At 38.2% G+C, this 19,078-nt stretch overlaps 1 protein-coding gene across 2 annotated transcripts in view; it reads left to right on the top strand.

Moving 5' to 3' along the window:
• dpysl3 (dihydropyrimidinase like 3) overlaps nt 1–18,590 on the top strand; it is a 57,058-nt gene extending 38,468 nt beyond the window's left edge. The window contains exons 12-14 of one of the 2 annotated variants that reach the window (XM_062048706.1): nt 8,451–8,630; nt 11,117–11,288; nt 17,013–18,590. In XM_062048706.1, coding sequence (XP_061904690.1) covers nt 8,451–8,630; nt 11,117–11,288; nt 17,013–17,107 — 447 coding nt within the window. In that variant the 3' untranslated portion in view covers nt 17,108–18,590. The remainder of the gene's footprint in view (nt 1–8,450; nt 8,631–11,116; nt 11,289–17,012) is intronic. The other variant, XM_062048707.1, reaches the window with a different exon arrangement.
• Nucleotides 18,591–19,078: the final 488 nt, after the last annotated feature.

Here is a 19,078-nt window from a genome sequence, read left to right on the forward strand (position 1 = left end):
CCATCAACCAGATTCCTCAGCGACCCATCATGGAGCATTTGGGTGATCCTTCCACCGAAAATGAGGTCCAGGCTGCCATCAGAAAACTGGGTAACAACAAGGCTTCCGGACCAGATGGGATACCAGCAGAAATATTAAAGCAAGGCGGACCAAAACTCCTTTGCCACATCCATAGCCTCATTGGTAAAATCTGGGATAAGGAGGAAATCCCAGCCGAACTCAGGGACACCCTCATTGTCACCATCTTCAAGAAGGGAGATAAGGCGGACTGTGGCAACTACAGAGGCATCTCTCTCCTATCCACAACAGGAAAAATACTGGCCCGTATTTTGGCAAACCGGTTATTGCCGCTGTCAGAAGAGATCCTCCCAGAGTCCCAGTGTGGCTTTCGTCCAGCTAGGGGAACATCGGACATGATTTTTGCAGTTCGTCAACTGCAAGAGAAATGTCGAGAACAACACCTGCCACTATACATGGCATTCATTGACCTTACAAAGGCCTTTGATTCTGTGAACAGAACTGCCCTCTGGGGTGCCCTCTCCAAGATCGGATGCCCAGACAAGTATTTGAAGATCTTGCGTCTGTTGCACGACGACATGACCGCAGTGGTAGTTGGAAATGGCGGCTCTGAAACGGCTCCCTTCAAAGTTGACACTGGTGTCAAGCAGGGCTGCATCATCGCACCAACCCTGTTTGCTATCTTCATCTCAGCCATACTTCACCTCACCAGTCAAAACCTGCCTGAGGGAGTCCAGGTCATATACCGGACAGACGGCGGGCTCTTCAACCTGAGTAGGTTCAGGGCAAAAAGCAAGGTGCTTATATCCTCCATTACAGAGCTTCAGTACGCAGATGACAATGCTCTTGTTGCTCATTCTGAGCTGGACCTCCAGAACATCATGGATGCTTTTGCCAGAGCGTACCGACTCCTGGGACTTGACATCAACATAAAGAAGACTCAGATCCTGTACCAACCGGCCCCTGACACACCCTACCAACCCCCCACAATTTATGTGGACAACAACATCTTGGAAAACGTGGAGCATTTCGCTTATCTTGGCAGTCTTCTTTCAACGAGAGCTGTCATCGATGCCGAGATCCACCACCGCATAGGTTGTGCCAGCGCAGCTTTTGCTAAGCTCAAGAAAATAGTTTTCGAGAATCGGGTCATCCAGACCAACATCAAGCTTCTCGTATATAAAGCTGTAGTTCTGCCCACTCTGCTCTACGGGGCTGATAGTTGGACCACCTACAGCAGCACCTGAAGGCTCTGGAGCAGTACCACCAGCGATGTCTCCGCAAGATCCTCAGGATCAGCTGGGAAGATAGGCGTACCAACATTAGTGTTCTGAAGGAAGCTAACATGCCCAGCATCACTACGACTGTCATTCGGCACCAGCTGCGATGGACAGGCCATGTAATTCGCATGCCAGACAGTCGCCTTCCAAAACAGCTGTTGTACGGACAACTGACGGAAGGACAACGCACCCAAGGGGGGCAGAAGAAGCGGTATAAAGATAACCTCAAAATCCGCCTGAGGAAATGCTGCTTCAACCTCAACACCTGGGAGGATGATGCCCACCAGAGGGTTTTGTGGAGCAGGATGGTCCATGAAGGCACAGCACAATTAGAAAAGGAACTCCACCGTGCCGCGGAAACCAAGAGGCAACAAAGAAAGGAGAGATCCACTACCAAAACAGCTCCTCAGACCACCACCACAACCACCACTACTACCACGACAATCACGCACATATGCCCCCACTGCAATAGAGTCTGTGGATCACGGATTGGCCTCTACAGCCACCTGAGGACCCACAGATGACCAGACTCACCAACGGGAGGACTATCATACTCGCTTCGAGTGATCGCCAATGATGAGTATATATACACACACATATACATATATATATATATATATATACATTATATATATATATATATATATATATATATATATATATATATATATATATATATGTATATATATGTATATGTGTGCGTGTGTATATATATACATATATATATATACATATATATATGTGTGTGTGTGTGTGTGTGTATATATAAATGTGTGTGTATATATATGTACCGTATATTACCAAATAGTAGCCCGGGCGTTTATTTCACAAAATGGGGTCGGACCCCGGGCGGCTATTAGGACATGGGCGGTTATTTGCACAAGGCTTTTATTTATTTTTGCACCAGCCTGCACCAGGCCATTATTTGGTTACAATGGTTACTGTCCAGTATTTTTTTTTCGTACAAACAATTTTAAATGTAAAAGCTATTGTAAACATACAAACAAAAAAACAAGACTATCAAAAGACAAGAGATCAACAAGGCCTCAACATGGCAGTACTGCAACAATTGTCAAATAGAATACCAATACTAAAAATAAATAAACTTTTTAAATAAAGCAGCCTACCGGGAAAAACAAAATTATGGTACCAAGTACTTAAGTATTAAAAAACACACCATCAAAACAGAACAAAAATACTGTCACTTAAATAAAATAAAGGCTACAGTACTCTAAGTTTTAAATAAAGCAGCATACAGGAAAAATACAATTATGGTACCAAGTACTCTATAAAACCATCAAAACAATAATACTGCAGCAAACGCAACCCCAAATGCAACTCAACCCCACTCATCCACCTCCTCCTCCTCCTCCTCCTCCCCTTCCTCCCCCTCCTCTCCCTCACCCCCCTCATCATCATCCTCCTTTTCAATCACAAGTTCATTGAGGAACTGCTGTTCCTCATCACTCTCCTCCTCTTCCTGAACCACAGCAGCAGCCTGCTGTCTAGCCCTCAACAGCATCTCTCTGCCTGCCTGACATGGCTGTCCCTCCTTGAGGCAGTAAATGAGCTGGTCCTCACTCCCATCAGCTGCCACCGTCAGCCCACACACCTTGTAGGATACCAGAAAGCAACATTCAGCTATGGCTACTGTTTGCAACACACACACACACACACAGCCAGTCTACCTTGAATGAGTTGATCAGAGTGTCCCGATCCAGTGCATCCCAGGCTCCCAGGACCCAGTCGACCAGGAGGCGGCGGGAAGGGGCTCTCAGGTTCCCTGACTTGGTGTAGGTCTTGTCTTTATCACTAGCCATCCAGTTATCATAGTAGTCACGGAGCTGCGCTTTGAAAGGGCCATTCCACACAACATCGGGGGCCTGCAGGTACTTTGTGCAACCTCCAGGTATAACAGCCATTGTAAGGTTGTAGCCCCTTTTGAGCTCTGCCTTTGTGGCCTCGCTGATATGGCATCGGTACGAGTCCCATGCAAGTAGCCTCGGTCCGAAGTGAAATTTCCCCACTGTCCTCTGGAGCCAATCTTTTGTCAGGTCGTCATTAAACCAGCCATTTTTGGAGGAAGCTATGATCACCCCGGGGATGCTCTGCATAGCCTTTACATCACGGACAACACCTTTAAACACAATGTAAGGCTTCAGCTTTGTCCCGTCTGCTTTGGCGGCAAGAGCCACCGTGACGCGTGCCTTCTCATGACCGGTGGTTTTGAGGCAGATGGAGCGGGCGCCCCTCTCATTGACCGTACTGGAACCAACCATGTCTAACCAGACGGCTGTTTCATCCATGGCGATGATATTCTTGGGCTGGATTTTCTTTGCCTCTATCTGTTTAGTAGAGAAAACGAGGAAGTTGACAATCTTCTCGACAGGAGCGTCCTTCTGTGCAACAGTTGTTCTCCTCCTGAGGGTAAAGTTGTTCCGACGCAGGAATCGATTAAGCCAGCCACTTGTTGCACCAAACACCACCCCGGTGTCTCTCGTGTCACTCGCGGTGGCATACAACTCCTTTGCCTTAATGCGGATCATTTTGCGGGACACACGGTGGTTCAGTCCACGAACGTGATGTATCCACTGACACAAATTAGCATCAAGCTCGTCGCTCACTTTCTTCCTACCTCCACCAGATAAGCGAGCCCGTTTTCCATCGATTGCCGACTGAGATAGTAGTTCTCCCTTTTTTTGTTTCCATTCTCGTACACGTTTTGGGTCAACGTTAAACTGCCTGGCCGCTGCTAAACCAGAATTCTGCTCCGCATACTTCACAACCGCTAGCTTGAACTTTAAGTCAAACTTTCTCTTCTTCCCCCTTAAAGTATTCCCGTCCATCAGTTGTGGTGTAGCGGTATCCTGTTCATTCAACTCACTGCTACTGTTGCTTGCCATGTTGAAACTTTTCCTCGTGGGTTTGTTGTGTGTTACGCTATATGCGGTCACCCATTGCAATATGTTGATTACCCAGAATCCCCACGTAACGTCTGCTGTTACCGTAATGACCAGAATTATTGCACCTTTGCTTTTCATTTTAGCTTATAAATTGGGTTTAATGAAATTAATATGATTTTAATCTAAATTATGCAAATAACAGCCCATGGGCGGCTATTTGGACATAGGCGTTTATTAGGAAGAGGCTGTTAATTCACAAAATGGGCTCAGACCCCGGGCGTCTATTTGCACAAGGGCGTCTATTTGGTAATATACGGTATGTATATATATATGTATGTATGTATGTATATGTATGTGTATACATGAGTATATATATATTATACAGTATGTATGTAGGAGTGTATAAGTATATATATGTATATATGAGTAAATCACCAAAAATTATTCCCGGGCGCGGCCACCGCTGCTGCCCACTGCTCCCCTCACCTCCCAGGGGGTGATCAAGGGTGATGGGTCAAATGCAGAGAATCATTTCGCCACACCTAGTGTGCGTGTGACAATCTTTGGTACTTTAACTTTAATATGTATATTATGTGTGTTTGAGTGTATATGTTCAGTATATATGTAAATATACTGTATATGTACAGTATATAAAGTATGTATATATATATTAAAATTATTTATTCATTTTTTTTGCTCAAATTTTAGAATACATTTTATTCCTAAACAACAATATCCAACATGTAATTATTATTTTTAATCACAACTACAATGCAAAACAAATCAGTTTTCATTTTTATATTTTACATTTGAATTATTGTTAAATTATTAGTTATTTGTAAATTAAATCTGTGTAGTGTCTCAACATTTTGACTATTAATTTCAGTGTAGCCTACAGTATTCATATATTGACTTAGGGGGGAACATAAAAAAACTAATTCAATAATAATAATGGATTAGGTTTGAACTGAGCTTTTCTGGAAAGAGAACTGAGAATTTATAATTTACTCACTCCACATTCACACATGATGGTCGTAAGCTACATTTGTATGTAAATTCATTCTAATTTATTACAAAACTATTTTTAGTATCCCGTTTTTTAAATTTGTTTTTACTAATGAAATTGATCTGAAAAAATATTAATAATGTCATAAAAGCGCCTGCATTTTTTTCATCTGGGGACATTCAATTATTAATCATGTTCAATGCCAAACAGAACATAAATATTGTCTATGTTTTGAAGGGCGTAAAACATTTCTTAATTGAATAAATGTTTGACCTGTTTTTGCTCAAATTTCTCAATAAACTTCTGTTCTAAACAAAACTATCAAAATGTAATTTAAATTTGTATTATTTACCCTTTTGATAGCCTTTTAATCAAATAATGTATCAGGTTTAAAATGTGTAAAATAACTCGTTATGCAAATATATACTAAATGACAACTGTGACATCATTTGATTTGATTAATAAGGTTAAAAAAACAAAAAACAAATGACATGTTATGTGTATTGTTTAGGGTTTTGGGGTATTGTTGAATAACTGCTAGTTTATCGTATACCTGTGAAAGAATTGGACATTGAAAGTTTTAAATTTAACATGAAAAAAACCCTAATAGGAAAAGTTATAAAGTAACACAAATTACAGCCAACAACTGAGCAAAATGTTACTTTAAAGGACGCAAACGTTAGCCTTTGTCTCCTGAGGGTTATTAGGCCTGATACAAATAAAGTTTTAAAAAATCCCAGGATTAAAACCCTTAATTTCAGGGGTCCTAAATTTGTCATTTTCTTGTAGAAGAGCAGCATAGAAGTTTCAAAGGAGAAAACACATTTTTGACAAGCGTCCAGGGAGCTCCTTGTTCCTCTGAACGGAAATGAGGTCTCAAAGGATCTTTATCTGACTCACTGAATCAAAAAACACATTGAAGTCACGCTAACAACCATGAAGTGCTATTTCCTATCATATATTATTACACTGGTGTGTCATTTAGAACAATAAGGAGATGAGCTAAGTATTGGCTCACATGGCAGATGTTCCACAAAGATCAGAGATTTCAAACATTTGTTCATATTTTTCATAGGGAAACTAAAGTGGAAAACACATTTGAGCAATACAACATTGGATTTTTATGCAACCTTACGCAACCTTTTTTTTCCATCCCCACAAGCCGCCATCATCTAAACTAGTGATGGAAAAACAACACAAAATAACACTCACATTAAAGTGACTAATAGAACATGACAAAGAACTAAAGCACACACACAGGTGTTTATAATTAGAACTAAAAAGCAGGAACAGGCCAGGAAGTAGAATTACACAGGGTCAAGCTAACAAAATAAAACAGTAAGTGTAGATACAATTAGCTGTTAAATGCTGTCAGGTGTGTTTTATTGCCAAAGGTTGTTTATCATCATGGCAAAACATAAAAATAAAATGAGAAGGCAGATACAATTAATTTGTATTTGCACATGTTAATTTTAATTATTAAAAAAAGATTTAAAAAAAACATTTGTATACACTTCCACTATGTTTTTTAGTATGTCCTAAATGATTGAGTACCTCTTTTTCAAATTGTCCTATTACTATTATTTCATTTTTTCTTCCTTGATTTATTTCAGACACAACAAACCAACAATACTCTAAATTTTTACAACATTCCAAGAAATAAATAAATAAATAAGTGATTTTAAAAGAAAATTAAACATAATGAATGTCCGAAAATGAGCAGGAGGAATGTCCTGCCCCAACACTCAATTATCTGCTGATACAAACATATTCAGTGTTTTATTGATACATATCATACATAATTACAACCACATACACTCACAGTAATAAATCGACTCATTATTTCAACAAATTTATTTTGAATAAATGCATTAGACATGTCAATATTTTCTTTCGTCCTTTGTTGAATCAATGAGGAAGAAAAAACGAAGGAAAATAATATTTATAGCTTGAAAAACACAATATGTTAAATTACAATTAATCATGAACTATGTTGGTATTTAAATGTATAAGTTGTGTATTTTTTTTTTATAAACACAGAGATTAATATTTTTACTGTTAAATAGTTTGACTGTTTATTTCATTACACAGGGCACAAACGATCAAAATAACACAAGAATTAGCCTTAATTGTTTTTATTTTATTTCCATCCATCCCTCCATTTTCTACCGCTTTGTCCCTTTTGGGGTCGCTGGAGCCTATCTCAGCTACAATCGGGCGGAAGGCGGGGTACACCCTGGACAAGTCGCCATCTCATCACAGGGCCAACACAGATAGACAGACAACATTCACACTCACATTCACACACTAGGGCCAATTTAGTGTTGCCAATCAACCTATCCCCAGGTGCATGTCTTTGGAGGTGGGAGGAAGCCGGAGTACCCGGAGGGAACCCACGCAGTCACGGGGAGAACATGCAAACTCCACACAGAAAGATCCCGAGCCCGGAATTGAACTCACGACTACTCGGGACTTTCGTATTGTGAGGCAGATGCACTAACCCCTCTTCCACCGTGCTGCCCGAAAGAAAGAGAAAAAAAGTCTTAATAATAAAAAAAAAAGACTTGCATTTAAATGTTATTATTAACATTAATTTCCAAATTTCTGTTATTTAATTGTGTTTTTTTTTGTTTGCTTTTTTGCATATGATTATTTGGTCCAGCAGCAAAATCTACTGAAATCAACCAATCCTGTCTGCTAAAATAGATTAGTCATTGTTTATGTAAGTGCGGTGAAGCTTGTTCATTGGATTTGGCTCCATTCGCCAGGACAGAGACACAAAGAGCTCTGTCTCTGGCGTAACTAATAATCTGCAAATCTTTTATAATGTGGATGACATCCTCTGTGGGCTCCTATGTAATGATGTCACGTGTTCATTTCCCACTACAGTACTTCCAAAAACATGGTTCAGATTCCAACACGGGTAATAAATCTGATCTAATGGCTATTTTGATTCTAGGCCAGTAGTCGGCAGCCATGTTTAGTTTACACATTGAACTGTGCAGCACTGTTAGTTTCTCAACACACACATTTGTCATGACATCACATTTGGCATGCAGCCTCTCACTGGGAGTTATGCCCTCTTCTGGCCTCAACTTGGAAAGCAGGCCAGAAAAGAGCAACAGTGGAATGAAGGATCTGAGATTATAAAGACAGAAAAAAATAATTGAAAAGTAATATTAAAGGGAGAGTAAAGTTTGGTCATGTTGTTAATCCATGCTGATATGTCATCATTTATTCCAGACTGCAGAGTACAACATCTTTGAGGGCATGGAGCTGCGTGGAGCTCCACAGGTGGTCATTTGTCAGGGCAAGATTGTTCTGGAAGACGACAACCTGCACGTGACCTCCGGCGTGGGTCGCTTCGTTCCCTGCTCGCCATTCCCAGACTATGCCTACAAGCGCATCAAAGCCAGGAAGCAGGTAGATCATTGATACCGCCGCTTTACAATATGGATTTCATGTACAGTTGTGGTCAAAAATTGACATACACTTGTAAAGAACATAATGTCATGGCTGTCTTGAGCTTCCAATCATTTCTACAACTCTTATTTTTTTGTGATAGAGTGATTGGAGCACACACTTGTTTGTCACAAAAAACATTCATGAAGTTTGGTTCTTTTATGAATTTATTATGGGTCTACTGAAAATGTGACCAAATCTGCTGGGTCAAAAGTATACATACAGCAATGTTAATATTTGGTTACATGTCCCTTGGCAAGTTTCACTGCAATAAGGCGCTTTTGGTAGCCATCCACAAGCTTCTGGTTGAATTTTTGACCACCCCTCTTGACAAAATTGGTGCAGTTTAGCTAAATTTGTTGGTTTTCTGACATGGACTTGTTTCTTCAGCATTGTCCACACGTTTAAGTCAGGACTTTGGGAAGGCCATTCTGAAACCTTAATTCTAGCCTGATTTAGCCATTCCTTTACCACTTTTCACATGTGTTTGGGGTCATTGTCCTGTTGGAACACCCAACTGCGCCCAAAACCCAACCTCCAGGCTGATGATTTTAGGTTGTCCTGAAGAATTTGGAGGTAGTCCTCCTTTTTCATTGTCCCATTTACTCTCTGTAAAGCACCAGTTCCATTGACAGCAAAACAGGCCCAGAGCATAATACTACCACCATCATGCTTGACGGTAGGGATGGTGTTCCTGGGATTAAAGGCCTCACCTTTTCTCCTCCAATCAGATTGCAGGGTATTGTGGCCAAACAGCTCAATTTTTGTTTCATCTGACATCACATGGACAAAGATAAGACCTTCTGGAGGAAAGTTCTGTGGTCAGATTAAACAAAAATGTAGCTGTTTGGCCAAAATACCCAGCAATATGTTTGGAGGAGAAAAGGTGAGGCCTTTAATCCCAGGAACTCCAAGCCTACCGTCAAGCATGGTGGTGGTAGTATTATGCTCTGGGCCTGTTTTGCTGCCAATGGAATTGGTGCTTTACAGAGAGTAAATGGGACAATGAAAAAGGAGGACAAATAATAAATTCATAACAGAACAAACTTTCATGAATGTTTTTTTTGACAAACAAGTATGTGCTCCAATCACTCTATCACAAAAAAATAAGAGTTGTAGAAATTATTGGAAACTGAAGACAGCCATGACATTATGTTCTTCACAAGTGTATATGTAAACTTTTGACCACGACTGTATGTATTGTAGTGCATTTTGAGGGAATACTATATGTACTAATAGTTTTACTGCCCTACAGTATGGAGCATAAATAATAGCACCTAAAAACTGACTCGCAACAAGCGTGAATAAAGACATGACAAATACAATTCTGTTGCTCTGTTGTAAAAATGTAATCCAGCTGGGAATGTTTTATATTTAGTTGTACTGTTTAATACATTGTTGTTGGAAGAGACTATGCAAAAACATTAGGATAAAGTTGCAAAAGACCAATCATTTTAAATGTAAGAAACTATAAAAAATAACAATTAAACATTTTTAAAACAGAGGGGAATTAATTATCACGATTGCAGTTATAAAAGGAACACAATATTATTATTCATCCTTCCATCTTCTTCCGCTTATCCGAGGTGGAGTCGCAGCCTAAGCAGAGAAGCCCAATCTTCCCTCTCACCACTCACTTCGTCCAGCTCCTCCTGGGGGATCCCGAGGCGTTTCCAAGCCAATATTATTTATATTATGTATATTATATATATAGACTAGTATAAATCTTGCAGCATTATACTTTTTCAAATAATTAATTTCCATGCACATTGTATTGATATTTTCCTTCAATCCCATTTTTGAGAGCAGGACCAGAAAACATATTACAAATATATATTTTTTTGTCAAGTAGACAAATTTGATTACAATTATGTGCTCAAAAGAGTAAAAAAAAATATGATAAAAGGTTCTTGATTAAGTTAGGTTAAAAATACTTAAAATATTACATTTAAAAACTAATCAGTTACTGAGTATCTAGAAGAGTGTTATATACTGTACATGTATTATTATTGTAGCTGTATGTTATAAAGTATATTAAAAAGCTTAATCCTCCTATTTGAGTACCTAGAACTACAGTATATAATGCAGTTTATTATTATTATTAGTAGTAGTAGTAGTTAGCATTAGTTGTAGTCTATGTTATTTCCAGTTAATTCCCACGTGTTATTTATTTCCACTGGCATCACAAGATTCCTCAACTGAACTTCTCATTAGACGTTTATGAAACCAATTTTAAAATGTGCTTATGGTTTATAGGAAAAAAACACGTTGTTTCCTGTCATGTCTTGACATCTTCCTCGTGTGTAATAATTTTATGGATGTACTTTCACCTGATGCTTGAATAGGAAAAAATTGAATTGAATTGAAAAAGCACAGAATAACAAAAAGAGTTTAGTGTTTGCTTCTTTCTCCTTCCTAAATTTTCTATTTGTTGTGTTTTTGTGCAGCTAGCTGTCCTAAGAGCAGTGCCCAGAGGAATGTACGACGGCCCCGTGTCCGAATTCTCCATGTCGCGTGGCGGCACACCCTCGGCCTCGGCTCGCACATCGCCCACCAAGCAGCCTGTCAGAAACCTGCACCAGTCTGGATTTAGTCTAGCAGGTAAAACTGCACCTTACGGTGAGCACTGCTTCTTCAAGCAATATGAATATATCTCAACTCAGGTTCTACAGTATTGCAGCCATATCTATCCTATTTTAACTTGCATTCACATAGACAGCACAAGCCTGGCTGTATGGCAGCAGAACCATGTGACCATTGATTGATTGAGACTTTTATTAGTAGATTGCACAGTACAGTGCATATTTCGTACAATTAACCACTAAATGGTAACACCCGAATACGTTTTTCAACTTGTTTAAGTCGGGGTCCACGTAAATCAATTCCCAGCCAATCATGGAGAAGTTCTAATTAAATTACACAATGTTCCCTCGCCACTTGGTTGCTGGTTAATTTTATCGCTTTAGTTAAGGGGACGCTGTAATATAATGAAAGGAAAGTGTACTGATAAGTAAAAAAGTATATGTTTGATATTATAATAATGTATACCGTATTTTCCGCACCATAAGGCGCCCCGTGTTATTAGCCGCACCTTCAATGAACGGCATATTTCAAAACTTTGTTTACCCATTAGCCGCACCTACGCTGCGCTAAAGGGAATGTCAAAAAAACAGTCAGATGGAGGTCAGTCAAACTTTAATATATTAAAAACCAGCGTTCTAACAACTCTGTTCACTCCCAAAATGTAATGTGCAATCATGTAACGTGCAAATGTGCAATCACAAAAATAGTAACACTCAAAATAGTACAGAGCAGAGCAATAGCAACATCAATAACTCAACGTTGCTCGAACGATAATGTCACACAACACACAAAATAAACATTTAAAGCTCACTTTCTGAAGTTATTCCTCATCCATAAATCCCTCGAATTCTTCTTCTTCGGTGTCTGAATTAAAAAGTTGGGCGAACACGGCATCCAAAATGGCTGGCTCCGTCTCGTCGAAGTCATCAGAGTCAGTGTCGCTGTTGTTGTCCAGCAGTTCCGTGAATCCTGCCTTCCGAAAAGCTCGGACCACAGTTGAGACCGATATATCCGCCCAGGCATTTACAATCCACTGGCAGATGTTGGCGTATGTTGTCCGGTGCTGTCTCCCTGTTTTAGTGAAGGTGTGCTCGCCTTCGGTCATCCATTGTTCCCACGCCGTTCGCAGTCGAGCTTTAAATGCCCTGTTTACACCAATATCCAGTGGTTGGAGTTCTTTGGTTAATCCACCCGGAATGACGGCGAGTGTTGAATTAGTGTGTTTCACTTGTTTTTTTACACCATCAGTTATGTGGGCACGCATGGAGTCGTAAATCAACAAGGATGGAGCTGTGTGAAAAAAGCCGTCTTTACAGTAACACACAAATTAGATGAATCGTATTATCCGCGCGCTTCCTCTTCTATGGGGGCGGTTGCTTATCGTAGAAGAAGAAGCGCTTCCTCTTCTACGGGGAAAAAAGATGGCGGCTGTTTACCGTAGTTGCGAGACCTAAACTTTATGAAAACGAATATTAATATTAATCCATACAAAAGCCGCACCGGGTTATTAGCCACGCTGTCAGCTTTTGAGAAAAATTGTGGTTTTTAGGTGCGGCTTATGGTGCGGAAAACATGTATATCCTGTACATATAACATTGATATAAAATTGTTTCCAAATATAATTAGAATTGATCACAATTTCTGATAAAAAAAAAAGTTATGAAAGTAAAAAAAAATTCTGTATTTTTTCATTTTTAGTATTTTATTTTGGTTTTATATTGTATACATAAAGTAGATTGTTAGTAATTTTGTATTGAAATGTATTTATTTCTTTTAATTTATAATGTATTTTTATTGGTAAACATTGGTATATGGTATGGTACAATTATTATATATATAACATATATATACATTTTATAAAATACATCCAATTAGATTTTAGAAATATAAATGATTAGAATGTTGATAATAAATGCAAAGAAAACATTTTTTTTGGAATAAAATTATTTCTGGTGTTAAATAATTAGCAATGTAACACAAATATAATTTTGATATTGTGTACATACAATTGTAGTTATAAAAACGTATGCATAAAATAGTTTATTAGTAATTTCATGTTGCAAATAAAAAAAATAAAAATTAGCTTGAAAAAAAAGTATCTTTTGTACTTTTGGTATTACCATAGTATCTACAATTTTATTCAAAAAGCTAATTTGATATTGACAATATCATTAAGAAGAATTTTGAAAATAATCATATGAATGATGTTTATTTTTGTATTGTAATCATTAATATACTGTATACATTAATATATATGATTAAATATGAGAAACATTAAAATCATGATTATTTACATTTGAAAAAAGGTTTTTGTATTCTTATTTGTTTTTATTCCGTATAATTAAAATAGTGTATACATTTTATGTTAGAAATCAATTAGTTAATAGAAATATAATTGAGTAGAATTTGAAAATAATCAAATGTAATGTTGATGTGTATTTATTTTTTGTATTTTAATCATTCATATACAGTATACTATAATATATATGATTAATTAACATGCTAAATCCTAATTGTTACCATTTTTAACAAAACAAAAAAACATGGTATTAAAAAAATATTGCTGGTATTATACACACTTTGTAATTACTTACACTACAGTATAGGCCAGGGGTGTCAAAGTCATTTTAGCCAAGGGGCCACAATGGGGAAAATCTATTGCCACACAGGCCGCACTGGTAAAGTCATAGAATGATAATTTAAAAATGAAAACAACTTCAAAATTGTTTTCTTTTCAGTCAAACAATCGCAACTGGACTGTTTGGTTTGTCTTAGAAGACTTTTTGCCTCTCATACGAGTAAGTTTCATCAGTTCATGCTCATAGACTTAGATTGGTCAGATCTAGTCTATCGGCTGGTGCCAAAACAATAATATGTATACTCCAAATCCAGGAGGGTGTGCCTGGGGAAGGATAGTTTTGCCCTATCGTAGTGAAAAAAACAACTGTTTTGATGCAAACAAGCAATTCTACTGTCAATGCCAACGACAGTCGTTGAAGTGTAATTTCCCCTCGTTAGTATTGAGGTATTGTGTGGCTGAACGGTCTCTGTGGATCGACTACTACCAGTCCAAAATAGTCGGAATCCCCTACGTTAGCATTACATGCAGTTGTAAACAAATGGCACAAGTGGCATTCTGGTCACCTTCTGTGACCAAAATGTTTCGAACTCCAGTTATTTGTTGGAGTCTTTTAGGAATGGTTGAAAGGACAGTGTTGTATGTGGAAGACAGGTGGTGTCACAGATCATCTCCTCTGTTCAGGGATGGGTTTTCAACCTTGACATAGACGACTTCCCTCGCTCCTCTTTTGTACCATCCGTCCTCCCTGTCCAGAATCTGTAAATGTTTGTTCTCAAAGGAGTGCTGTTTCTACGTGAGGTGCAGGTAGACAGCTGAGTCTTGGCCTGAAGAGTTTGCTATGCTGTGCCATGCGTCGCCTTAGTGGTTGTTTTGTTTCCCCAACATATGAATCAGGGAATTCATCATTACACTGGATAGCATAAACCAGATTGTTTTTGTGGGTGTGGGGTGTCCAGTCTTTAGAATGCACTAGTCTCTGTATCAGGGTGTTGCCTGGTTTGAAGTGTACTGGGATGTTGTGTTGGTTAAAAATGATTCTGAGTTTCTCAGATAGACCTGATACATATGAGATGACAATATTTTTGCGTCTGTCACCTTTTTCTCCTCATCCATTGTGTTGTAGTTATTTCTGGAACTGGATGCACTTTTCACAGATGACCAGCTGGGGTGACCACAGGTTTTAATGCCTATGCCCTTTCTCTTTGGCCTGTGGGCTGGTAGGAACATTATCAGCTCTGGGTTTTAGGGTCTTGATAACGCCCAGTTTGTGTTCCAGTGGGTGGTGTGAGTCAAAAAGTAGGTATTGATCAGGTATGTGTTGGTTTTCGGTAAACCCCAACATGGAGGCCCCTGCTTTCTCCAATGTGGACAGCACAGTCCAAAATCTTTGACATCCTCACGTGTGAACTTTGTTTTTGTCCACTGAGTTAATGTGCTCGGTGAAGGTTTACATTTCTTGGTTTTTGATTTTAACCCATGTGTGATCCACATATCTGTACCAATGACTTGGAGCTGTTCCATTAAAAGAGCTCAGAGCTCTCATTTCCATGTCCTTCATGTAAAGGTTTGCTACTATTGGAGATACAGGTGATCCCATGGCACAACCACGTTTTCGTCGGTAAAATGTTCCTATAAATTGAAAGTATGTAGTCTAAAGACAGACAAAGTTCCAGCAAAAGGCAAATCTGTTCTGGGTTTAGTGTGGATCATCCTGTAAGGTGTGAACACATCGTAGACATTGCATCACTGTCTCTACTGCATCCTAGAATGGAATACAGGTGAACATGGAGATATTGTCAAATGAAACTATAGTTTCATTTTTGTCCCATTTTAGATCTCTGATCTTTGCTAAGTCTATAAGCATGAACTGATAAAGAATACTCGGATGAGAGGCGAAACATCTTCAACGACTGTCGTTGGCATTGACAGTAGAATTGCTCGTTTGCATCAAAACAGTTGTTTTTCTCTCTACAATAGGACAAACCATCCTTACCCAGGCACACCCTCCTGGTTTTGGAGTATAAATATTTGGGGTTTTGGCACCAGCCGCTAGACTACATCTGACCAATCTAAATCTGAGACTAGAGCTGACCAATCTAAGTCTATGAGCATGAACTGATGAAACCTACTCGGATGAGAGGCGAAACGTCTTCTAAGACAAACCAAACAGTCCAGTTGCGATCTTTGACTGCCCTGAGACATCATTCAAATATTACAATTATAATATAGTCAAAACAATTGTCAAAATGTCACCATGATAGCCGAATGAAAGGTAAAATAACTACAATCTTAACCAATGTGAGCATGGTAGATTTAAGCATAAAATAAAATACAACAAACAAAAAATGTAGGAACACATATTATAATGGAGTTCAGGGTGCACATCATGCCGTCAACAAATTCCGAGCACTGCACGGAACTCTAACTAAAAAGATGATGGTCAAGTTGACTCAAGTCTTTGCTTCTTACCTTTTGAGTGATCATTTACAGTAAAAACGGTATTGTGCGTCGCTAAGGCATTAGCCTGCTGCCAGCCACAACAAGAGCAGCTGATTGCTTGCACCTGCGCTGATTGGAGTAGTGAGAGCCAATCCAGAGGGCGCTTAAAGTCAGCTGACGCGTCATCTTTAAACAATGTGATGTGTGATTTGGGTTACACTGGATTTGATATAGTGACATCCTGTGGACACATTTAGAACAGCAGTTTCTTTCATTAAAAACATTGCAGCTCATTTTTTTACTTAGCAAACTCATTTTGCGGGCCTCGGGCCGTACTTTTGACACCCCTGGTATAGGCAATATAGAACAAACATAATTGGCATTTTTGAAAAAGTTTCTCAAAGTAAAAAAGTAAATACAATTTACTTACAGTATTTTATTTGTATTATTGCTATTATATTTTGGTACTTTTGGTATTAAATACTATATGTATAAATTATTTATAAAAAATATTGATTTCAAAAATACATTTCATATCATATAATTGATTAAAACATTTTGAAAGGAACTTAAATTATTTTCTGGACTTAGTATTGAGTAAGATGTGGCTTTGACCTTTGACCCCTAACGTGAGTGATGTATTCAGGGGTACTGGGAATTTTTAACAACAATATCAGTAGTATTAAATATGTAAATAATGATAAGAATTATCTGAATATTCCCCTTCTCCATGTTTCCAGGTCCCACCATCCCTGACGACCTCCCCACCAGGCCTGCTGGTCGTCGCATTACAGTGCCCCCTGGTGGCCGTTCCAACATCACCTCCCTCAGTTAAACACCCTTGTCTCCCCAGGTGGACTTCAGGTGCGCATTCAGAGCCCGAGAAAGTGCGTCAGAGTGGGGGTGGGTTTGTCATCAAGGACCATTACTAATTACAAACAACAAAATGCCTTACCTGTCATAACCCAGACTTTTTTTTGTCAGTTTTATTCGTATTTGGACTAGAATGAAGCGTTTAAGAGATGTTTTTTTATTTAAACCATAAAACAACCAAAGCACAACCAGTCTCAGCCTCTTTGAACAGTTAAATATGCTAAAAAAAAATCTGTGCTGGTGCTTTTGGTAGTCGTTTAACAAAATAAATATGTTCCAAAAAGTAATTTCTAGTCATTAAGTCCGGATAAGGTTTCCATGTTGGTCGGTCTGCAACATGCAGTACCACTAGTAAGCGCCAGAGGGCAGTGTAGATACATTAGACGTCATGTAGCTTTGGTGGAAGATGTTGCAGCTTGTTTTGGGGGACTAAAACATTGAAAAAAAAGGTACTTAGCAAATCCTAGAGGCGTTTAAAAAAAAAACTTGATGGACATGGAACTGAATGGGCCATTTTGACACTTTGGCGACGTGATCCATGATCCTTTTAAACGTCGTCTCTCAGGTGGACCCCATCCTGTCATGTAGTCAATGATTGTTTAAAACTACAATAGCAAGGCTCGGTGTTCTTAGACATCATGGCCGTCTAAAAATATTCTAATCATTTGCACTTGTTATTGTTGAAAGAAATGGACACTTTGTAGTATATTCCCAACAAAAAAAGACGTGCAACAGAAAAACACACAAAACTCCTAACAAGGCAACATGCAACCACTTTATCAACAGCCTCATAGGAATTATGAGGAATTCTACCTAATTTTACTCGTAAAGATGTTGCACTCTGCAGGAAGGAAGGGAGACTGTGCTTTTATTTGTTAATTAGACCCACACTGAAAGGAAAATACAAATTGGAATGAAGTCGTCATGCAAAAAGGCGTAGAGAGAACTATGTCAAAGTTTAACATTTTGTTTGTAATGTTACAACAATGCGTACATTTTTACGTCATAAATTCGGATCTACGGAAGAAAAATATTGCAATGTTACGACAATTAAATCAGATCTTTTAGGAAGATAGTTGTAATAATATTTGAAAATTCATAATTCTAGGGAAAAAAGTCTTCAGGAGGCAACAAAAAAATTTTTAGCAGGAAAAATAATTAAGAGTAACTTTCTGAGCAAAAAGTCATACAGTGTAAAAAAAAAAAAAAAAAAGTAATGAACTAGCAGTTTAGTTGACTACATTTTAACCTGAAATTTGTTTTATTTTAACACCAAATTACTGTAAACTGAAAAAGGTACCATTGATATTTGTACCGTAAAACTCTGGCAACTGAGCTGTCAGTTTTGTAAAATCTATGGTCGTTGTTTTCACAAAATGTACTGACTGTTGTAATGATACAGGAATAAAGTTACAAGAATTTGGTTGTTTTTTTATGGGCAAAAATCATATCATGAAAAAATAAGTCATAATATTAAGCTTTTCTTATGATATTAATTATGAACAATATAATTGGACAAAGTTAAGACGAAAAAAAGTCCTATTGTTAAAATATAATAGTGTCTTCAGGAGAAAAATGTCATGAACACAGAAGAAATAAAAATCATGATGCTATATAAAAGGAAATAGTCCTTTTAGGTTGTAAAGTTACCAGAATTATGTTATGAAAATAAAGCCAACAAAAATGACTTTTTTCTCAAATGTTTCCCCATTTCAGTGTGGCCCTAATTCACTTTGGTGAGATCAAGTTGTGGTTTGTTGTATTTATATTTGTTTTTTTTTTATACTGTTGTATGGAAACCCCAAAACATGGCAGAGGTTAAAAAAAATAAAGATGTGTTGTGAAAGTCTGATTGGATTCTGAAATAAAAAGTCGTAACAGAAAGATTGACTGAGGCGTCTTTTTCACTTTTTAATCCACATTCGGTGTAAAA

The sequence above is a fragment of the Entelurus aequoreus genome, linkage group LG05 (genome assembly GCF_033978785.1).
Source record: "Entelurus aequoreus isolate RoL-2023_Sb linkage group LG05, RoL_Eaeq_v1.1, whole genome shotgun sequence".
NCBI lineage: Eukaryota > Metazoa > Chordata > Actinopteri > Syngnathiformes > Syngnathidae > Entelurus > Entelurus aequoreus.